The 22,153-nt window shown below is 44.6% G+C and overlaps 1 protein-coding gene across 2 annotated transcripts in view; it reads left to right on the forward strand.

Annotated features, from left to right (window-relative positions):
* The window catches only part of LOC106578304 (leucine zipper putative tumor suppressor 2 homolog), a 48,622-nt gene extending 31,007 nt beyond the window's left edge, over positions 1-17,615 (forward strand). Inside the window, exons 2-6 of one of the 2 annotated variants that reach the window (XM_014156986.2) lie at positions 996-1,116; positions 10,125-10,676; positions 10,852-11,439; positions 11,664-11,933; positions 15,204-17,615. In XM_014156986.2, coding sequence (XP_014012461.2) covers positions 10,158-10,676; positions 10,852-11,439; positions 11,664-11,933; positions 15,204-15,944 — 2,118 coding nt within the window. In that variant the 5' untranslated portion in view covers positions 996-1,116; positions 10,125-10,157 and the 3' untranslated portion in view covers positions 15,945-17,615. Of the gene's footprint in view, positions 1-995; positions 1,117-4,634; positions 5,816-10,124; positions 10,677-10,851; positions 11,440-11,663; positions 11,934-15,203 lie in introns of those variants that run through there. The other variant, XM_014156987.2, reaches the window with a different exon arrangement.
* The last annotated feature ends 4,538 nt before the right edge of the window (positions 17,616-22,153 follow it).

The raw sequence follows: 22,153 nt of genomic DNA on the forward strand, positions 1-22,153 counted from the left end.
AATAGCGTCCTCCATTCACTAATTAAGTGCATAGATGACACTTATTTTTTTCACTGCCCCTGTTTCGAGACATTCTCATGATAATGGTCCATTCTAACTCAAAACAAATGTCACACATATATTATTTAGTATATGCAAAGACAAGATTAAATCAAGTATAGTCTGATGGGTGACAATATTAGCCTCTCACTTGTGAATTATGTATTTTCCACTAGGAAATTCGAGGCATTATCAAGTGCTTGCCAAATTGTGAATGAGAGACTGATGTAGTGTGTACAGCCTGAACAAAAAAAACAAAGCAGAGCCCATGCCTTTTCATGCAACTTTTTTCGAATCATCAGTCTCATCATGCATTCTTAGAGTATATTAAAAATCAAAACATATAGCCCAACATTTGTATGACAACTAAAGTTACATAAATAACTCAACATTAAGCATATAGTCGTAGGCTACCTGTTTCTTGGTTAACCGCTCAACACAGAATAGCTGCATGTGCGCACTCCCTCAAAACCTTCAAATCCATTTTATTTTATTCCGATATGTTCAACTGTATTTTTCATACTATATAATAATATAAAATCATGCCAAGGAATTCTAAGCAAATCTTTTCTGCTAAATTAACTAGTTTAGCCCATGGCCTAACATCAGGACAACTCAGAGTATGCTATTCTGTTCTTCTGAAACAGACTACATTTTCTTCATATTATCTTTCTTTAGACTTGTCTAAAATAAATAATGTATTTATTGTGATGGATTTATTACTTTTTTTAAATGTAGATGTTCACAAAGGTCTGCATCAGTGGCTTGTAGGTAATGCCTGGAAGCCAGGAGATGCTAAATGTGTTTGTTAGTTAACGGTCAATTACCGTGAGCCGTGAGACCGGCAGTTACTTGCTTGGCAGTTATTTGCTTGGCAATCACCGGTTGACAAAATTTCATGACTACCACAGCCCTAGTTCGGCTAATTTCATTTTTCTTTCTGTTTGTTTCTGTAGTCCATGAGCAGAGAGGGAGTAGAGCCCCAGCAGCGGCAGTGATTCCGTGGGATGCACGGCCGACCTGTTCCACCTACTTCTCTGAGGCCTCCAGAAGCTGAATACAGGGTGCCATTGAGAGGTGAGCGAGCTGGAGAACCCAATGTGCTTCTGATTTATATGTGCTTCGCTCAGTTGGTTCTCCTAGAAAGAGATGGCTTTCTGTCTTTCACATACCTTTTATTTTGTCCTTTACCTTGAAGTTACACTCTGTGGAAACATTCTCAAATTACTACCGAGATATATTCTCTGTCACAATGTTACTTTAGAGCTCACAGCCGCTTTGTCTTTATGCTCTGTTTCTAAGGGTGCTCTCAGATAGAAGTCTTCTAGAAGTCACTGCAGCGTTTGGGCTATTGCGGCTCTACGTGAACCACACTAAGACATATAAGGGTGTTGTGTTCTTATGATACTATATGTTGTAGTATGCATTATGCCTGGTGGGCTTTCAGTAAAGTGTTATCAAGTCAGTGTGTAGTCAAGCAGTTTCATCCTATACGTGTGGTTGTTGTTGTCCTAATTCCAGCCGTGCGTGTGAAGTAACCATTAAATCACTTAACCACACTAGCCTACTTTTCTAGCTACCCCACCTTAGTCTACACTGTCAGAGCATAAAACTGATTAAAACAAAACGTTTTTCATTGATTGAGGTCAGATGGAGGATTTGCAGGTCATGGCTGAGGCTGAATGGTGTCCCCACTTAACCACACTAACTGCTGTACCTCTTAAAATGGAGGCGTAACCCCTAATCTCTTTGGCACACCATACTGTAACCCAGAGTGCGAGTAAGTAAGGTGTCTTCCAAGTGAATACTCTACAGATTAGTGTTGCACTGTATACCAAAACTTCTGTACTTTTTCGAAACTAGTACAAGAAACTGTTCGGTACTAGAATTTCTGTTACTTTTGGTACTTCTGTCAAATGTGTCTCATTTGTGAGCATTATAGTATATAGTATGATTACAACCCAAAAGTAATTAATCTGTGGCAGCAATATATTTAAACTACTTCACGTTTGTCTGGGCTTGCTAGCAGTCACCACTAGCCAGCCAGCAGCCCTGGGTCATGGCTAGAAGGGATCCAGCTTTTATCGAAATTAACGTCAAAAGTAGAATTTCTTTCTATTTTAGTTACAATTCCTAACCTTAACCTAATTCTCATAGCCTGCTATGTTAATTTTCCTAACCTGCTGCGTTAGTTCTCCTTACCTGCTACGAATAGTCAAATCTGACTTTAATTTGACAAAAGCTGCCATGGCCGCAGCCCTGGGTGGCGCATTGCACCCTGGGAGTTGAAATGTACTCTGGGAAAAGTAATATGCTGTGTAAAATTCATTGTATTTCTATGTTGTGTAGACCTTTGCAATATAGAAGCTTAGGAAATTTACTTTAAAGTGTTTTTTTTTATGTTGTTTTGGAACTAAACGATTAATTTAATATATTACATTATTTAGCTGTAATGAATCATAGAATCATTACCCAAGAACGCCAAGGTAACCTGCCTAAATGACTACCACCCCGTAGCACTCACGTCTGTAGCCATGAAGTGCTTTGAAAGGCTGGTCATGGCTCACATCAACACCATCATCCCAGAAACCCTAGACCCACTACAATTCGCATACCGCCCCAATAGATCCACAGATGACTCAAACTCCATTGCACTTCACACTGCCCTTTCCCACCTGGACAAAAGGAACAGCTACGTGAGAATGCTGTTCATTGACTACAACAAAGCTTTCAACACCATAGTGCCCTCAAAGATCATCACTAAGCTAAGGACACTGGGACTAAACACCTCCCTCTGCAACTGGATCCTGGACTTCCTGATGGGACGCCCCCAGGTGGTAAGGGTAGGCAATAACACATCTGCCACGCTGATCCTCAACACGGGCCCCTCAGGGGTGCATGCTTAGTCCCCTCCTGTACTCCTTGTTTACCCACAACTGCGTGGCCACGCACGACTCAAACACCAACACTAACATGTACCACCGCTCATTGACTTGGTACCAGTACCCCCTGTATATATTGTTATTGTGTTTCCTTTTTTTCTTACTTTATTTAATTTTTAAATTTTCTTACTTTAAAAAAAAATCTGCATAATTGGTGCCATAGAGAGGGATTTTTGGGAGAGTGTAAGGCAGTTTTAGCTCCAGCTCCCGCAGGGAGTGATGTCCCCGTGAAGCGAAAGCAGACCATACACTGATGGATGTCCTAGCTTTCTGTTCGCCACAGACATGAGCCCTTTTTATGAAAATATAATAGGGGAACAGCCAGACGGGTCTCTCATTGATGGATGAGCACTACCAGCATCAACTTTAAATATAGATCAGCAAGGGATTTGGGGATGACTAAATGTTTTGGTTTGTCCTAGGTAATACCCTAATGTCCCAAGTACAGACTGGGGGATTTGAACTGTGAAGGAAGTCATGCTGGAAGTGTTTGTTTAACCGGTTGGATCTCTCCATGCCTCCTTAGCTAGGCTATATCCTGGGGTGTATCTCAATAGCGTAAAGTGGCATCCTCTCCCCGATTTACTTTCCTTCATCCAAAGGGGGGAAAAATGAACTGGTGAAAAGAATTACCTGGTGGCCATCCACCATATTGCTTTCACCTCTGTAAAACCTCTGTAAATCAGCAGTGACCCTTCAAAGGGCTGAGTCATGTTAGGTTGTCCGCCCCTCCCTCCTCCCCTCTGGCCCATGAAGAGGCTGCTGTGTTAATGGTGGCAGCGGTGGAATCAGGGATGATTTGCTGCTATAGGCACTTTCTCTGTCTGCTGGTGGCCTTGGATGGGTGGGCGACTGGGCCCATGATTGATTGTTTGTCACCCAGTCTGGACACTTGGGGGGGTTCTCGTTGTCCACTCTCCTGCAGACAACTTTAGAGCTCTTTTATAGTACCGGATTGGACCAATCACCGGGGTCATGTTCAGTGGCTCCCCCCAGCAAGATCCGAGCCATGAGGCTAAGAGAAAATGTTGCTGTTTTTCCTGCTAGAGATAACTTCCTACTATTCTATACAGTTTGTCATGAGGTTAAGAGAAACATTTTAAAGCAAATTTTCTGCAATAATAAAAAAATGACATTCATGGCTTTATACTGTGCCTTCAGAAAGTATTCACACTCCTTGACTTTTTCCACATTTTGTTGTGTTACAGCCTGAATTTACAATGGATTAAATTGAGATTTTGTAACTGGCCTACACACAATACCCCATAATGTCAAAGTGGAATTATGTTTTTAGAATTTCTTACAAATTCATTCAAAATGAAAAGCTGAAATGTCTTGAGTCAATAATAAGTAGTCAACCCCTTTGTTATGGCAAGCCTAAATAAGTTCAAATTTAAAAGCAGACATTTGAATATCCCTTTGATCATGGTGAAGTTATTAATTACACATTGGATGGTGTATCAATACAACCAGTCACTACAAAGATACAGGGGTCCTTCCTAACTCAGTTTCTGGAGAGGAAGGAAACCGCCCAGGGATTTCACCATGAGGCCAATGGTGACTTTAAAACAGTTAGAGTTGAATGGTTGTGATATGAGAACTGAGGATGGATCAACAACATTATAGTTACTCCACAATGCTAACCTAAATGGCAGAGTAAAAAGAAGGAAGCCTGTACAGAATACAAATATTCAAAAACATGCATCCTGTTTACAATAAGGTACTAAATAAAGTAAAACTGTAAAAATGGGGTGCTACGCCAGTGGTCACCTTGCTGCACACCCCTATCTCACTCTCACTTTGGTGTCCCTCAAGGTGAGTGGAGAGCTCTACCTTTTCAACCCCTTTCTGTATGAAGGACACAAGCAGAACACTAGGCAGTGTGACCCACTTGTAGACCCTTAGAAAGTGTGTGTGCTGTAGCCTACTTCTCTAGTAACTACCCTACTTTAGTCTACTCTGTCACACAGCTTAAAAGTGATTGAAACACATTTTTTTTCATTGATTGTGGCCAGATGGAGGATTTGCAGGTCAGTGCTGAGGCTGGGTGGTATGTCTGTTTGGAGTATAGTATAACTCCTCTGGAAACGGGCAGGCTGGAAACCGGGACTGTCTGTCTGGGTGTCAGAGGGTGTTTGGACTCTTATCTAGAATTTCACTGTCTGTCGAGGTTTCATTAGTCGACTGTAATACACTCAGCGACTGATTTGAAGTGGGACCCTGCTATGAACTGTACAGGGTTCTGTTGCTTGGTTGTGGCATGTTCCCCTCCTCCCCCTTAGCACTAGACACATATTTATCTTTTGAGGTGAACAGACCGTATATCTTTTACACATGCATGCATGGGCACACACAGATACTGCCAGTTATCTGATTAGTTAGGAAAGTATGTCTGCAGCAACATCAAGGGAGCCATAAAAATGATCCTATATCAGCATGCTGGCCCAGTTTCTTTCTTTCCCTCTTTAGACAGACTGGAGGATGGCAGAATTCCCATACGACTGGCCACTCTCTCTTCTTATTTTTACTGCCTGACAAAGGCAGAGAGGCACACTATGCTGTGTGGAGCCTATTTGGTCAAAGCCGCACAGGAAGAGAGAGAGAGAGAGAGAGAGAGAGAGAAAATTCACATTGGTGGCATTTGGCCTGAGCAATGAGCCGCGTTTGGACTCGGAGAGAAGTTTCCCTCAGGAGAAGAGAGTACAGAGACCGACACAGAGCTACGGGAGGATTGGAACAAATTGAGTGGATATAACTCTTCTGGGAGCTGAACGACTTTGAAGTGGACGAGAGGAGGCCCAGTACAGAGGCAGCTATGCGGGGGTCAGCTTGGGGTACGTGAGTAGTAACTCTGTGCTGGGGAACTTTTGGTGCTTTGAATAGGGCACAGGGGAAAAGGAAGTTTGATGGAAAATAGAAACAGGCGAGATGGTTTCCACCAGAAACTGTAGACGTAGAACATTTGTAGACACTGTGAGCCATGAGGGTTAGCTGTTACCCTTGATGCCAGGTGGTGTAATTAACCTCTCCTAGAGTTGAATGCTTTTTATCTATTCGATTTTTGTTTAGTCACACCTACATTTAGGGGCGGCAGGTAGCCTAGTGGTTAGAGCGTTGGGCTAGTGACCGTAAATGTTGCAAGTTCAAATCCCTGAGCTGACAAGGTACAAATCTGTCGTTCTGCCCCTGAACAAGGTAGTTAACCAACTGTTCCTAGGCCGTCATTGAAAATAAGAATTTGTTCTTAACTGACTTGCCTAGTTAAATAAAGGTAAAACATTTTTTTGGTTTAATGCACTTATTTTGAGTCAGTTGGGATAAGCGAGTCTGCTAAATTATAAAAAATAATGGGATGGAAGTGATCAATCCAATGACCAGAGTCATCTAAAATGGGATAGTAACCAAGGCAATGTCCTATATATACTATAGATCAGTGGTTCTCTATCTTGGTCCTGGGGACCCAAAGGGGTGCATTTCTGTTTTTGCCCTAGCACTACACACCTGATTCAAATCATTAAAGCCTTTTGATGAGTTGATCATTTGAATCAGCTGTGTAGTGCTAGGGCAAAAACAAAAATGTGCACCCCTTTGGGTCCCCAGGACCAGGATTGAGAACCAGTGCTATAGATGACTATAGCGTGGGAGAGCGCTCTCTCTGCTCACTGAAAACAAAAACAAAGACCGTGACATGCAGAGAAAAGTTCTCCAGGAATGTGTGTGGTGTGTGTGTGTGTGTGTGTGTGTGTGCGTGCGCGCGCGCATACATGGGAGAAGAGGCCTCTCTTCCTCACTGGTCTCATCCTTGGCCATGCTCCCTTAATTTGTTAGGCCACAAATGGAGAGAATGGCATTCAGTATGAGTGTAGGACAGACCTCATTATCCATAGAAGCATTATGACAGTCACCATCATGATGACAACCTAACAATGTGGGATTTAGCATACTGACCGGGGCTGAGAAAAACGGGTCAATTGTCTTGGAAAGGTAGGTTGTCTGTTGGACCAAAGTAGCAATGTCACATTTTTTCCTCCGTGGTCTACTTTCAATTTTGGACACTGAATCGAGAGGGAACGGGGAGGGAGATGAAGAAGAGGAGGGAAAGAGCGAGGGAGAGTGGATTAGATTAGGAGGGAGATGGAAAGTGGAGGAGGGGATTTCCAGACTGTTTGTTCCCAGCTGCTCATGCATAAGCTCTTCATTATCTCACTTTTTCTCTTTCTCTCCCTCTCATCTCTTGTTCTAAATCAGAGGTGCTGGCTGCTCTTTGTACCTGAATCCAAACCAGCCAGTAAAACAAAGCAGACTTCTTACTGCCCCTGACACATCCCCTCTTGTGCACTGTATTTTTACACCGAAACTCCTCTGGCTGTGTGTGTGTGTCCAACTGACTCACAAAGAGGGATTTACTGCGTCCTCTTGGTTTGTATCAAAGCATGTTTGTGTGACGTTGCATACTAACCAAGCAGGGTCTGCTGCACCTATATGTTTGTGTCCATGCATTTCTGTGTGTAACACCCATAAATGCAAAGCTTTCATGTTTGGTCTGCCCCTGTGCTTAGTGTGGACCATGCCTATACAGCAGATTTGTCATTCAAACACTTGATTTACGTGAAGTGAATAAGCTAAATGAATGTGCTGCTCTGCTGGGTTGCGGCCTGCATCTATCAGTCCAGTAGTCTATAACCCCCTGCATCTTGACAAGATAAAGGTAGTGTTTTTTTTGTTTGTTTTTTACCAAATCTGCCAAAGACATGTCCATTTTGATTAGTTAAAATTGTCTAAAAATACCTGATGGGTAAGCTGCCATTGCTTCATTGCCCTTTACGGAGCACCCCCTATAGCCGTGTCATGTGAGCGAGGACACGCAGTGGTTGTTAAATCAAGGTGGACTGGTCTGGAGCCCTTCCACCTACCAGTGTTATTGAACTGAGAAACAAGTCGTTATTGCTGACGTGGCTGCAAATTCCTATTGCTGAGGGAGTGTCTGTCTGCCTGAACAAATACCTCCTAGGCTTTTCCCAGACAGACAAAAACAATCTGCTCAGAGAACGTCTTCGACGCTGCAGTCAGCTGAGTTGAATGAGAAACATAGCTCTATTTTGGTGCCAATGTCCTCCATGACGAAGCAGCCCTGACTTGATGTTATTGGTTAAACTAGGCCTATGTGAGTCAGTGTGATCTGTATATCTGGTCTCTTTCAGAGTCTGAGATGCTAAGGAAAGGGTCCTGCCAAATACGAGTCCGCCCCGACTGTGTGAAACAAAAACAGGACATGCGGTATGGGGGCTATCAAAGCTGTATAGGAGACTAGTTGATTCTTTGAATCTGGTGTGTTTCCTAGGAATGCGCTGATAAACACTAATCCACTACTCTCTAGTCTGGACAGTCTCACCCATAGTTCAGGGATTACAGCTTCAGAAGGAGACAACTGGGCCCCAAACTACTATGGGTGGAATGCATGGGCATAAGGGCATAAGCAGTCAACCTGCAAACCTATCCTCCCAAAATAGTGTGTTAAAGGTTTAGTGTACTTCTGCGAGCACAAATTTGTAAGAGAGTGAATGTGTGTTTTTATGACACTGCGCGTACAGATTTTCATCCATCTACAGAATACGTTGTACTTTACTCTGTATGTAGGCCTACAGTATGTCTGTTTGTCATACAACTGGGCCAACCTTCTTAGTCAATCCATTATGATCCAATAAATTAAGTAGAGATCACATTTACAACCTCTCCACTCTGTGCTAATTAGAAAGTAGTAATCACAGTTAACCTCAGTTGTAGGCTTTTTTGTCTTGGCAGGGTGGCACAGTGCGTGGGCAGAGCCAGCAGTGGCCGTCTGGTGCCAAACTGGCTGGCTGTTTTTAAATAAGGAGCTGGCTGGTTGATAGACACGCCACAGTCCTATTAATCATTGTCCTGATCCTAACGTGTGTGTGTGTGTGTGTGTGTGTGTGTGTGTGTGTGTGTGTGTGTGTGTGTGTGTGTGTGTGTGTGTGTGTGTGTGTGTATGTGTGTGTGTGCGGATGCATGTCTATTACGGGTGTAATGGTACACGTATTTGTACCGAACCACATAGCCGCAGGAAGTAGGGGTGCTGAGGGGTGCCGCAGCAGTCACTCCCTGATTAATCGAAATGAAAACCCCTCAAACATGTTGACACATTTGCACTGAAATCACCCCAGTATTCCTACCACCGTATCGGAGTTCACATCCTGACTTCGTAGAGCTCTGACACTCAACTTTCTCCCACAGGACACACCTGTCCCTGGGACATCCGCTCTGGATGACTCATACAGTAGTGATGATGTATTTAACATGCACAGCTGGGTGCCAGCAAACACAGAGCGTGACCTCATCGTCACGTGCCTCGGTCCTGTCTACTATTGTATTCCTTTCACTGGCAAACGCTGTGCCTTGGGACTGGTGATGTCACAGTGTGTGTACTGTGTAGTATCACTGTTTGGATGAGGAGATCATCTGATTTAGATGAGATCACTGGTTGGTAGGAGTTGGTTGCCACCTCACTGGAGTTGGCTAATTGGGATCCTAATAAATCAAATCACTAATAGTTGTTTACTAACCTGTTCATGAACAGTAGCTTTTGACTTTTTAATGAGAGATGTCATTACCAATTGAGTGCCCTACGATTTTAATTCTCTCCCCCTAGTTTGCATGCCATTGTTTTGAAAGGAGGTTGAAGGGATGTAGGGAGACAGACAGTTGCTTCCCGTCATGAGCATCATGTCGGAGAACATTTCCGATATGAGGCCTGAAGCCAATGTTTGTGCTGCTCTCTGTCCGTCTATTTTTAATCTACTGTATGTCTAACATATGTTCATTTAACTGTAGTTTTACCAGGGTCACAGAAGGTTCACAAACATTATTTTCTGTAATGTTGAATATTTTACATCACAACAAAGCATGTCTGTGAACATTATTTAGGGAATCATGGAGTCATGTATCTGTAGAACAATGTTCAGAATGCTGAGCTCTCCTTAACACGACCCTGGATGGTTCGATAGTCCAAACATGCTCCCTCTGATATATATTCCTGCTGTAAAGATTTGTTATTGCTTTGCTACTTTGAAAGTTCCCATTCATTTGACTGAATGTGTACCCGTTTCTCCCTCTGTCCCCCAGATCGTGTGGGTGTCCCACTGAGCAGCAGCCATCATGGCCCTGGTTCAGGCTCTGTCCATCCCTACTGAGCGCCTCCCCTCTGCCCCCCACACACCCCCCAACCTCCCCTCCAACTCCCAGGAGGCTATGGGCTCCGTCAGCAGCCTTATCGCCCAGCGCCCCGGCCCGGCCCACCTGGTGCATCACTACCGGCCCGTTGATGTTGTCCCCGAGCCGGGCACCACCAGGCTCCACAGAACCACGTTGGGCGCCACTTCCTGCCTGGCCTCCTTAGACACATCTCAGGATCCACTGCTCAGTAGCCTCACTCCGCCTGGCAACAGGAAGCCTTTGATGGTGATTGGCTCCAGTAAGGACAGCGGGACCAATGGGAATTACTCGTATCTGAACCAGGACTATGTTGGAGACTGGAATGACAACACTGTGGTTCATGGAAGCCCTGGGACCGGGATTGACACAGGGGAGGCCAAGGATCGGCAGCTTGGGAGCCTCAACGGGAACGTGGAAGAACCCCCTCCCAAACTGGTCCCCGTGTCAGGGAAGCTGGAGAAGGTGAGTGTGGCCCTGTCCAGGCTATATGGAACAGTCATTCAGTCTCTTTGAAGTAGATTAATCCACTCTCACAATAACACGATTTTAGAAGAAATTAATCAAACATTCACTGAATATACATTATTTACAACCTCTTACCCAACAAACCATTTGGTCTTTCCCTCTCACCTCTCAGAACATGGAGAAAACAGTGATTCGGCCCACTGCCTTCAAACCCGTTGTCCCCAAGAGTCACAACTCCATGCAGTTCCTTTCCCCTCGCCACGACAGGGCTAGTCTATCAGACTGCCAGAACAACCTCAACCTGTTGTCACCTGGTAGCCAGATGGACACCTTGCTGCCCTGCTCGGAGAATCGCAACTCCTACAGTGGCGGGCGCCGCACGGGCGGGGGCAGCCAGACCTGCTCCATGTCTGACTCGGAACGGAACTCCCTGACGAGCCTGCCCCCCTATGGCAGCATCCCCTACAGCCTGGCGCCCGCAGACTACCCGCCTGGCAGTGCCCACCTGGAGCCCACGAAGACCGCACACGGGCACTCCAACTCGGACAGTGGGCGCTCCTCGTCCAGTAAGAGCACAGGGTCGGTGAGCGGACGTGGCCAGCCCCTGTCGGACAGCGGGTCGAGCGAACGCTCGCCAGCCCCTGTGGAGGGGGGGTACGAGGGGGTGGTGAGGGACCTGGAGGATAAGCTGAGGGAGAGAGATGTGGAGCTGCAGCAGCTCCGAGACAACCTGGACGAGAACGAAGTGGCTATATGCCAGGTACGTGGTGGGGTAGATGGACCAAAGAGCATTGGACACATTATCTTGTCATATATTCTAAAACGCATGAAGACACCAAGCTCCCCTCTCTCTCTCACACCATGTACCATCACACACACAATGACAAATGTCATGACTTATTGGGACACTAAAACCATTACAATCACCACACACACACACAATGCCACCCTCACCTACCCAACCCGTCTTCCCTCTTTTTCCAGGTTTATGAGGAGAAGCAGAAGTGCTGTGAGCTGGAGCTGGAGGAGTTGCTTCAGAGCTGCGCCACGCGGATGCAGACCCAGTCCCAGAAGGCCCAGCGTGACCAGCAGGTGCTCCAGCTGCAGGTCTTCCAGCTGCAACAGGAGAAGAAGAAGCTCCAGGAGGACTTTGGCCAGCTGCTGCAGGAGAGGGAGAAGCTGGAGGAGCGCTGTACCTCTTACGAGCACGAGAAGATTCAGTTAGGGCCCAGGCTGGAGGAGACCAAGTGGGAGGTGAGATGGACCCTCACTGTCTGTGGCCCCATTTCAAATCCACCCCTAGTCTAGTCCCTACCTCCTAGGTCTTAGGCACTTCTGTAGATCTTGTTGATGAAGTGGCTGAGGGTCTGCCCCAATGCTAGCAGTATGTGTCTACTCAGGTACTCTGGTATAGACAATAAAGACACAGTGAATTTTACACAATCCATAAATGCCACTGTAACTCCTTTTGAGTAATTGTTGTCACAGTCGGACAGGCAATTTAAATGAAATGATTCTGTACAATGGGGTACTGATAGTGTAGTATAAATGGTACCCTCAGTAATATGCTTCCCCAGGCATGTTTGGCAGGCTAGAGCCTGGCACGGTGTCCCACCGTCATCAATCATATAGTAACAAATACACCAAGCTCCCCGCTCTCTCTCTAATATTCCCTCATACACTGAGTGTACAAAACATTAGGAACACTTTCCTATTATTGAGCTGTACCCCCTTTTGCCCTCAGAACAGCCTCAATATGTAGGAGCATGGACTCTACAAGCTGGCGAAAGTGTTCCACAGGGATGCTGGCCCATGTAGACGCCAATGCTTCCCACAGTTGTGTCAAGTTGGCTGGATGTCTTTTGGGTGGTGAACCTTGATGCACACGGGAAACTGTTGTGTGTGAAAAACACAGCAGCGTTGCAGCGTTGACACACTCAAATTGGTGCGCCTGGCACCTTCTACCATACCCTGTTCCAAAGCACTTAAATCTTCATCCTCTCAATGGCACACATACGCAATCCAAGGCTTAAAGATCCTTCTTTTAACCTGTCTCCTTCCCTTCATCTACACTGATTTGAAGTGGATTTAACAAGTTACATCAATAAGGGATCATAGCTCTCTTCTGGTCAGTCTAAGTCATGGAAAGACTTACACTGAGTGTACAAAACATTAGAATGAGGGAATATATTCAAATCTTTATACAGTATATAGTGCATTTGGAAAGTATTCAGACCCCTTGACTTTTTCCACATTTTGTTACGTTACAGCCTTATTCTAAAAAGTTTTTTAAATCATTTTTTTCCTTCATCACAATACCCCAAAATGACAAAGCAAAAACAGGTTTTTAGAATTGTTTACAAATGTATTAAAAATAAGAAAATATATCACATTTACATACGTATTCAGACCATTTACTTATTCAGTATTCAGATCTTAGTACTTTGTTGAAACACCTTTGGTAGTGATTACAGCCTTGAGTCTTCTTGGGTATGTCGCGACAAGCTTGGCACACCTGTATTTGGGGAGTTTCTCCCATTCTTCTCTGGAGATCCTCTCAAGCTCTGTCAGGTTGGATGGGGAGCGTCACTGCACAGCTATTTTCAGGTCTCTCCAGAGATGTTCCATCGGATTCAAGTCAGGGCTCTGGCTGGGCCACTAAAGGACATTGAGACTTGTCGTTGTCCTGTTGGAAGGTGAACCTTCGCCCCAGTTTGAGGTCCTGAGCGCTCTGGAGCAGACTTTCGTCAAGGATCTCTGTACTTTACTCCGTTCATCTTTCCCTTGATCCTGACTAGTCTCCCAGTCCCTGCCGCCGAAAAAACATCCCCACAACATGATGCTGCCAACACCATGCTTCACCGTAGGGATGGTGCCAGGTTTCCTCTAGACGTGACGCTTGGCATTCAGGCTAAAGAGTGTAATCTTGCTTTCATCAGACCAGAGAATCTTGTTTGTCATGGTATGAGAGTCTTTTAGGTGCCTTTTGGCAAACTCCAAGCGGGCTGTCATGTGCCTTTTACTGAGGAGTGGTTCTGTCTGGCCACTCTACCATAAAGGCCTGATTGGTGGAGTACTGCAGAGATGGCTGTCCTTCTGCAAGGTTCTCCTATCTCCACAGAGGAACTCTGAAACTCTGTCAGAGTGACCATCGGGTTCTTGGTCACCTCCCTGACCAAGGCCCTTCTCCCCCGATTGCTCAGTTTGGACAGTTTGCCAGCTCAAGGAAGAGTCTTGGAGGTTCCAAACTTCTTCAATTTAAGAATGATGGAGGCCACTGTGCTCTTGGGGACCTTCTATGCTGCAGAAATGTTTTGGTACCCTTCCCCAGATCTGTGCCTTGACACTATCCTGTCTCGGAGCTCTACGGACAATTCCTTCGACCTCATGGCTTGGTTTTTGCTCTGACATGCACTTTCAACTGTGGGATTTTATATAGACAGGTATGTGCCTTTCCAAATTATGTCCAATCAATTGAATTTACCACAGGTGGACTCCAATCAAGTTGTAGAAACATCAAGGATGATCAATGGAAACAGGATGCACCTGAGCTCAATTACAAGTCTCATAGCAAAGGGTCAATCAATCAATCAAATCAATCAAATTTATTTTTATATAGCCCTTCGTACATCAGCTGATATCTCAAAGTGCTGTACAGAAACCCAGCCTAAAACCCCAAACAGCAAGCAAAGCATGTGAAAGAAGCACGGTGGCTAGGAAAAACTCCCTAGGAAAAACTCCCTAGAAAGGCCAAAAACCTAGGAAGAAACCTAGAGAGGAACCAGGCTATGAGGGGTGGCCAGTCCTCTTCTGGCTGTGCAGGGTGGATATTATAACAGAACATGGTCAAGATGTTAAAATGTTAAAATGTTCATAAATGACCAGCATGGTCAAATGATAATAATCATAGTAGTTTCGAGGGTGCAACAAGCACGTCTGGTGAACAGGTCAGGGTTCCATAGCCGCAGGCAGAACAGTTGAAACTGGAGCAGCACGGCCAGGTGGACTGGGGACAGCAAGGAGTCATCATACCAGGTAGTCCTGAGGCATGGTCCTAGGGCTCAGGTCCTCCGAGAGAAAGACAGAAAGAGAGAAAGAGAGAATTAGAGAGAGCATATTTAAATTCACACAGGACACCGGATAAGACAAGAGAAATACTCCAGATGTAACAGACTGACCCTAGCCCCCCGACACATAAACTACTGCAGCATAAATACTGGAGGCTGAGACAGGAGGGATCAGAAGACACTGTGGCCCCATCCGATGATACCCCCGGACAGGGCCAAACAGGCAGGAGGTCCTAATACTTAAGTCAATAATTCTAAAAACCTGTTTTCACTTTGTCATTATGGGGTATTGTGTGTATATTGATGAGGAATTTGTTTTATTTAATACATTTTAGAATAAGGCTGTAACGTAACAAAAGTCAAGGGGTCTGAATACTTGTCATATTGTATGTTGTCATATTCCCACACATTTGTGGTGTGATTCCTCTATATATGACACTAGTTGTGTTTCATCCAGGTGTGTCAGAAGTCTGGGGAGATCTCCCTGCTGAAGCAGCAGATGAAAGATGTCCAGGGGGAGCTGGCTCAGCGCATGGAGGAGATCGTCTCTCTGCGTGGACAGCTTCGGGACTCCCGTGGCGAGCTCACCACCAGCCAGGGCCTGCTGCAAGAGGCCACCACTGCCGGCCACATGCGCATCATGGAACTGGAGGTGTGCCAGAACGAGCTGCAGCGCCGCAAGAGTGAGGCCCAGCTCCTCCGCCAGAAGGTGGGCCGACTGGAGGAGGAGGCGGCCCGCCTCCGTGATGCCGCCACCAATCAGACAAGCCTCCAGAGCCCCGCCCACAATGGTGATGGAGGCAGGCAGTGCCAGGCCTTCCCAGAGGGGGAGGAGCCACGCTTGTTGACCTATGCGAGCAACGAGGCCAGGGCCTATGAGAGCGAGGCCCTCCAGAGCCTCCGGCTGCAGATGGGCGGTCTGAGGGCGGAGTTAGTCACAGAACGCCAGCGGGGAGAGGAGCAGGCGTGTAGCTTTGAGGAGGAGCACAGGGTCTGGCAGGAGGAAAAGGACAAGGTGATCCAGTATCAGAAGCAGCTGCAGCAGAACTACGTGGGGATGTACCGGAGGAACCGGGCGCTGGAGCACATGCTGCGCAAGCTCAGTCTAGAACTGGAGACCCGGGACGAGCTGGAGGAGCAGGATGAAGGCAGCGGCAACGAGATCAACTTTGACGATATCACCGCTACTGAGATCTGACACCACCACTTTTTCTCTGTCCCCTCCTCCGTCTCTCTATCAGCCATATACATCTGATCTCCTAGTAGTGTCTATAGGAATCCAGATAGCCTCTATAATGACTTAGTAGGTCAGGATCCTTCCTTATGGTTCCTTCAGGGTCTCTGCAGTATGTAGTAGTCTGTCTATAGTTGGTCTACTCTCCGTATGTTCCTGCTTTTCCACGCCGTCTCACTGTCTCATTAGTATGGTTGACTCCCACTGGCTAATGTCGATATACACACACATACACGAAAGAATGCAAACACACACACACACACACACACACATACACGAAAGAATACAACACACACACACACACACACACACACACACACACACACACACACACACACACACACACACACACACACACACACACACACACACACACACGGTGATCTGATGTGGCTGAATGAGAGTTCACTAACCAGGAGAGTGATTTTGAAGTCGGTTGAGTCTCGTACAGCGTGGAGGGAATACATCCATTTTTTTAAAAGCTATTCCTAGAATTACTCACTGAACATCATGTAAACACACAAGGAGGCCCGGCTCTCTTCCTAGGAATTTGTACTTCCTCGTTATTCACTGTGGGTGGCCTTGTGTTCTTGGTAGGCAGAGCTTGATAACACTAGTGTTCTTCAGCATGTTCTCAGATACTACAGGTTCAACGAGGATACTACAGGGTCAATGGCAAAATAAAAGGGAAACGCTTCAATGTTACCATTACAAAAAGTCTCTTCATTCCATGTGACACATTTAAGTATCTAAATATGGACCTTAGTGGTCTTGTATTTCTGTATCTATACAGTATCTCTAGCTAGAAAACCAGACACCGTGGAAATTCAAGGTAAAAGTCACTAAAGCACACTCGGATATGCTTTCTATTATTGTGAAGAGAATCTACTTTGATCTCCCTTCACCGAAGTACAAAAGCATGGATGGATGAATCTCTATTGATCTTTGTGTTTCTCTGTCAGTATTTGTATGCTGCACTGGCTGTTTGTGAAGGTGCTTTTTGTACAGGCTGTGAGAGAAGACATGCACTAAGTGAGCGATGTTTCGGGCTCTATTCAATCCATATTGCGGAAGTTCCGCGTTAGAGAAATTTAAAGGCAATGTTCCCGCGTTAGCAGAGACGGCATTCACAGTAACCGCTGTATATGTCGGATCAATCGAAAATGACCTTTACATTTCGATCGCTCATCTCGACCGTTTCAGTGACACAGATTTAATAGAGCCCATCGTCTTCTATCAAGTTAAATTAGACTGACCATGATAGGACTTATCTTTTCATCAACTTCTGTATAAAAAAAACACACCCATTCACAAGAGGATGACACTTAAATGTCCCTTATCGCTGTTAACCCATCATTGTAGATATCCTTAATACTGACATCGTATATGGTGAAATATAATAGATTTCTTAGAGATATGATCTATTTCAAAATAAACATAGCCACTGTGAATAGACCAAAGCAATGTCACATGTCCTGTTGGTTCCTTACAGTACCATGTCTGCATATTGGTGTATGTGTGAATGCTACTTATGGTTCTACAGTACAATTTTTGTTACATTAAATGTATATTTTCATGCTGTAAATATCTTGTACCAACTGACTATGTTTTTAATAAAACGAACGATAAAACGAATAGCTGCTTTTCAAATGGATTACTGATGGTTGGCTCTAAACTTCATTTTATGACAAACTGTTACATAATTTAATCAAACAGCTGTAATTATCATAAAGCATGTATTGAATGGTTGATTCTATTAGGTCAGATAAGGAACATCAAGCCACAGAAGTAAAGAATTATCAGATGCTCTTTTATTATTATGTTAAGCCCTGTTTATACACGTACATTGTGATAACATGTCACTCTCCTCCTGTATCTAGATTGTGTAGCCTGTGTAGACACTTCTCTTGATGCCAAGAATTTGAGAAACTTAGGGCATGTTTACAACTGATATCAACATGTTCATGACTGACCGGTGGATGTGATCTAAGCCTGCCATCTTCTGGTCACTAGCAGCACTCCCAACCACCTCTCCACACTGGCTCAGACAAACAACCATTAGATCCCTTCACATGGGACCTGGAAGACACTCAAATTACATTTTGCATAAATTAGCTGGTGTGTTAATGATTTAAGTATAATTCTAAGAAATGTCTATATATAGATGTGTATATTTATTTTGCATAATTTACGAAAGAGTCTGTGATAAATAACTATTGTAAAAGGAAGAATTGTGTAAACTGGTCTACTATTGGCTCAGTGGCTTGATGCTTTAGGACAGCACACAAGTCACTGGCTGCTGGTTCCCATGGCAGCAGGTCTCTTCCTCCCCTCATTTGATTGGTCAGGTCCTCCTGGGTCACCATAGAGGGAACAGAAGTTTCCTATTAACCCACATAATTCCTTCAGACCTTTACTTTTCACTATAGCCTGTGAGTGATGGCCGAACGGCGTAGGCAAGATGTAATAGATGGTATGGAGTACAGTATATACATATGAGATGAGAATTGTAGGGTATGAAAACATATAAAGCGGCATTGTTTGAAGTGGCTAGTGATACATCTAATACATCAAGATGGCAAGATGCAGTAGATGGTATAGTGTACAGTATATACATATGAGATGAATAATGTAGGTTATGTAAACATTATCTAATATAAATAATATAAAGTGGCAAGTGATAAATTGATTACATCAATTTTCCCATTATTAAAGTGGCTTGAGTTGAGTCAGTATGTTGGCAGCAGCCACTCAGTGTTAGTGATGGCTGTTTAACAGTCTGATGGCCTTGAGATAGAAGCTGTTTTTCAGTCTCTCTGTCCCAGCTTTGATGCACCTGTACTGACCTCGCCTTCTGGATGTTAGCGGGGTGAACAGACCGTGGCTCGGGTGGTTGCTGTCCTCTTTTAGGTTACTACATGATTCCATATGTGTTATTTCATAGTTTTGATGTCTTCACTATTATTCTACAATGTATAAAATAGTAAATCAACTTGACAGAGCTTGAAGAACCCTGTCTTAGAGGTTGTAACAGGTCATAACACAGGTTATAATAGGTATACCTTCAGGACTTCACACGTGGAGGTGGTTCCTCCTGGGAAGATCGTCTCTATCTTCCCCACCGGCTGCACGTTGGACTCCAGTCCCCCAAAGATACTGATCCCTGGACCAGTAAAACACAGGCATTATTACACAAACAATCAAAAATCTATTGAATTGTTTGAGTGAGACTCGCATTTGTATTGGCTCTGTTGTAAGAGCTACTTTTCTGACCCCTTCTGGCCAAGTATGATACCGGTACCACATTTAGAGCTTGCCAGTTTATAGTCCTAAAAAACAGAAATGAGTTAGCCATGTCTCGCTGCTCAAGGCCTATGGAGAAATTAATGTTGTTTTTTTTGTAGGGTTTTTAGATAAACTCCGAAAATAAGGTCTGAGGTTAACACTGGCTTAGGAGATCTTCTAAGTTTTGTTCTATGAAATTATAAACTCAGCAAAAAAAGAACGTAGAGACATCACTAACACTGACTGACAGCTGATCTTCCTTGCAGTGGCAGACCACGTGTAACAACACCTGCACAGGATCGGTACATCCGAACATCACACCAGCGGGACAGGTACAGGATGGCAACAACAACTGCCCGAGTTACACCAGGAATGCACAATCCCTCCATCAGTGCTCAGACTGTCCGCAAAAGGCTGAGAGAGGCTGGACTGAGGGCTTGTAGGCCTGTTGTAAGGCAGGTCCTCACTAGACATGACTGGCAACAACGTCACCTATGGGCACAAACCCACTGTCGCTGGATCAGCCAGGACTGGCAAAAAGTGCTCTTCACTGACAAGTCGCGGTTTTGTCTCACCAGAGGTGAGGAAGGAAGGAATGAACGTTACACCGAGGCCTGTACTCTGGTGTGGGATCGATTTGGAGGTGGAGGGTCCATCATGGTCTGTGGCGGTGTGTCACAGCATCATCGGACTGAGCTTGTTGTCATTGCAGGCAATCTCAACGCTGTGCGTTACAGGGAAGACATCCTCCTCCCTCATGTGGTACCCTTCCTGCAGGCTCATCCTGACATGACCCTCCAGCATGACAATGCCATTTTTACCCCCCTTTGTTCAGGGACACATTATTCCATTTCCGTTAGTTACATGTCTGTGGAACTTGTTCAGTTTATGTCTCAGTTGTTGAATCTTATGTTCATACAAATATTTACACATGTTAAGTTTGCTGAAAATAAACACAGTTGACAGTGAGAGGACGTTTCTTTTTTGCTGGGTTTATATATAAAAATCGGCCGATTAATCGGTATCAGCTTTTTTTGGTCCTCCAATCATCGGTATAGGCGTTGAAAAATCATAATCGTCATCATAATGTCAAGTGCATGCAGTAGGTCAGATATCATGCAGGTCAGATATCTCATCCAATTGAATAATCAAAGGTTAGTTATATGCGAACTCATAGGGATAAATGTCGCTCAAATATTTCCAAACATGCTACAATTTCTGCAATCATATAGACTGAATGTTGGGCAATGATGAACAGCTGAGTTCTTGTTGATAATGGTTTCTTTGATAATGGTTTCTTGACCTTACTTTCCTCAACCTGCCTGACCATATTAGAGTCAGGATGTCACATGCTTCGATGCCATGTATACCTTGGACTAACCCAGAGAGATAGCGGCAAAGCGAGAGGGTCGTCTCCCGTCAAAATCGCTTCCACGCGCGAATACAGCGATAATCAGACCAACCACCTTTGGGACAATGACTCCCATTGTTTGGGCGGAGACAAGACCAACTCGTCATTATATACAGTGTGTCTGACTAATGGCATGTTCACGTACTACTTGGAACTAGAAAACTGGGAAATGTCAGACTTGCTAACTGGTTGCAGTTAAACAAGTGCGCGTTCAACCAGTTATCAAGTCGGACATTTCTGACTTTCCTAGTTCTGATTAGCCCATGAACTCGGCATAAATTGAACCCTATATGTAATAAGCGTGTGCCCGACCGGTGTCATCATGGAGGAGGATTTCCCCCACGCGCCTACGGCTTGTCAGGTCATTGGACAGCGACGTTAAACCAACTTTGCCTGTTAGTAAAGTGTAACCGATGTGAAATGGCTAGTTAGTTAGCGGTGGTGCGCGCTAATAGCGTTTCAATCAGTAACGTCACTCGCTCTGAGACTTGAAGTAGGGTTTCCCCTTGCGTTGCAAGGGCTGCCGCTTTTGTGGTGCGATGGGTAACGATGCTTCGTGGGGTGTCAGTTGTTGATGTGTGCAAGGGTCCCTGGTTCGAGCCCGGGTTGGGGCGAAGAGAGGGACGGAACCTACACTGTTACAAAAGCATCCAAACTACTGTAGTGTACAGTAAAGTAGGCCGGCCTATAAAGCACACTTTCCTACTGTCTACTTTACATTTTTTAGAAGTAACGCGTAGGTTGCCTGTGCAGTTTGTCAACACTATTAGCAACAGGTGTGCTATAGCCTACCGTGCTCCGCCAAATGAATGGGAACATATGGCTGATAAATACATTTATAGACTAAATTAAAGAGTTGACAAGGTGGGGATAACAAGGTGGGGATATTCACCAGCACCATTGCACCAACGAGTATGAAGACAACAATGACTACTGAGTTACTGAAAGGTGATAAATTCCTGAAAGGTGATAAATTCATTCTCAAAGAAAACTCGACAGCATACAGATATTCTGAGAAAGACTCAAGCCATTATTTTAACCGCCAGAGGAAGTTTTAACATTACCTTTGTCCATGTTATGTTCAGTGTTGCCAACTCGTCAGTAAGGATAGTAGCTATTGGCTGTCCTAAAAGTCGCTAAATGACGTCATCACCTAATTTGCATAATTGGCCATGTGCATGTAATTGTGATGGACACTGTAGGAGAGATGAATAACATCGTGGCAGAGACAAAAAGTGAGTAAAAAACACCCTAAATATGTTTAGAACGACAAATGAACTTTCTTCTGTTGATTCTTGGGTTTTTTTATGTCACAATTCCAACCCTCCTCCTTTACCCGGGCTCGGGACCGGCAAAAGTTACCCAAAAGAGACACTCTGGCAGAGTTACTTAGTTTTTAATTTAATTTAATTTTTTTAATGTTTTTGTTTTTTTTAGTTTAGTTTTCTTAATTTGGTTTGGTTTTTAACCTTATGGT

This window comes from Salmo salar, chromosome ssa19, assembly GCF_905237065.1.
Source record: "Salmo salar chromosome ssa19, Ssal_v3.1, whole genome shotgun sequence".
Classification (NCBI taxonomy): Eukaryota; Metazoa; Chordata; class Actinopteri; order Salmoniformes; family Salmonidae; genus Salmo; species Salmo salar.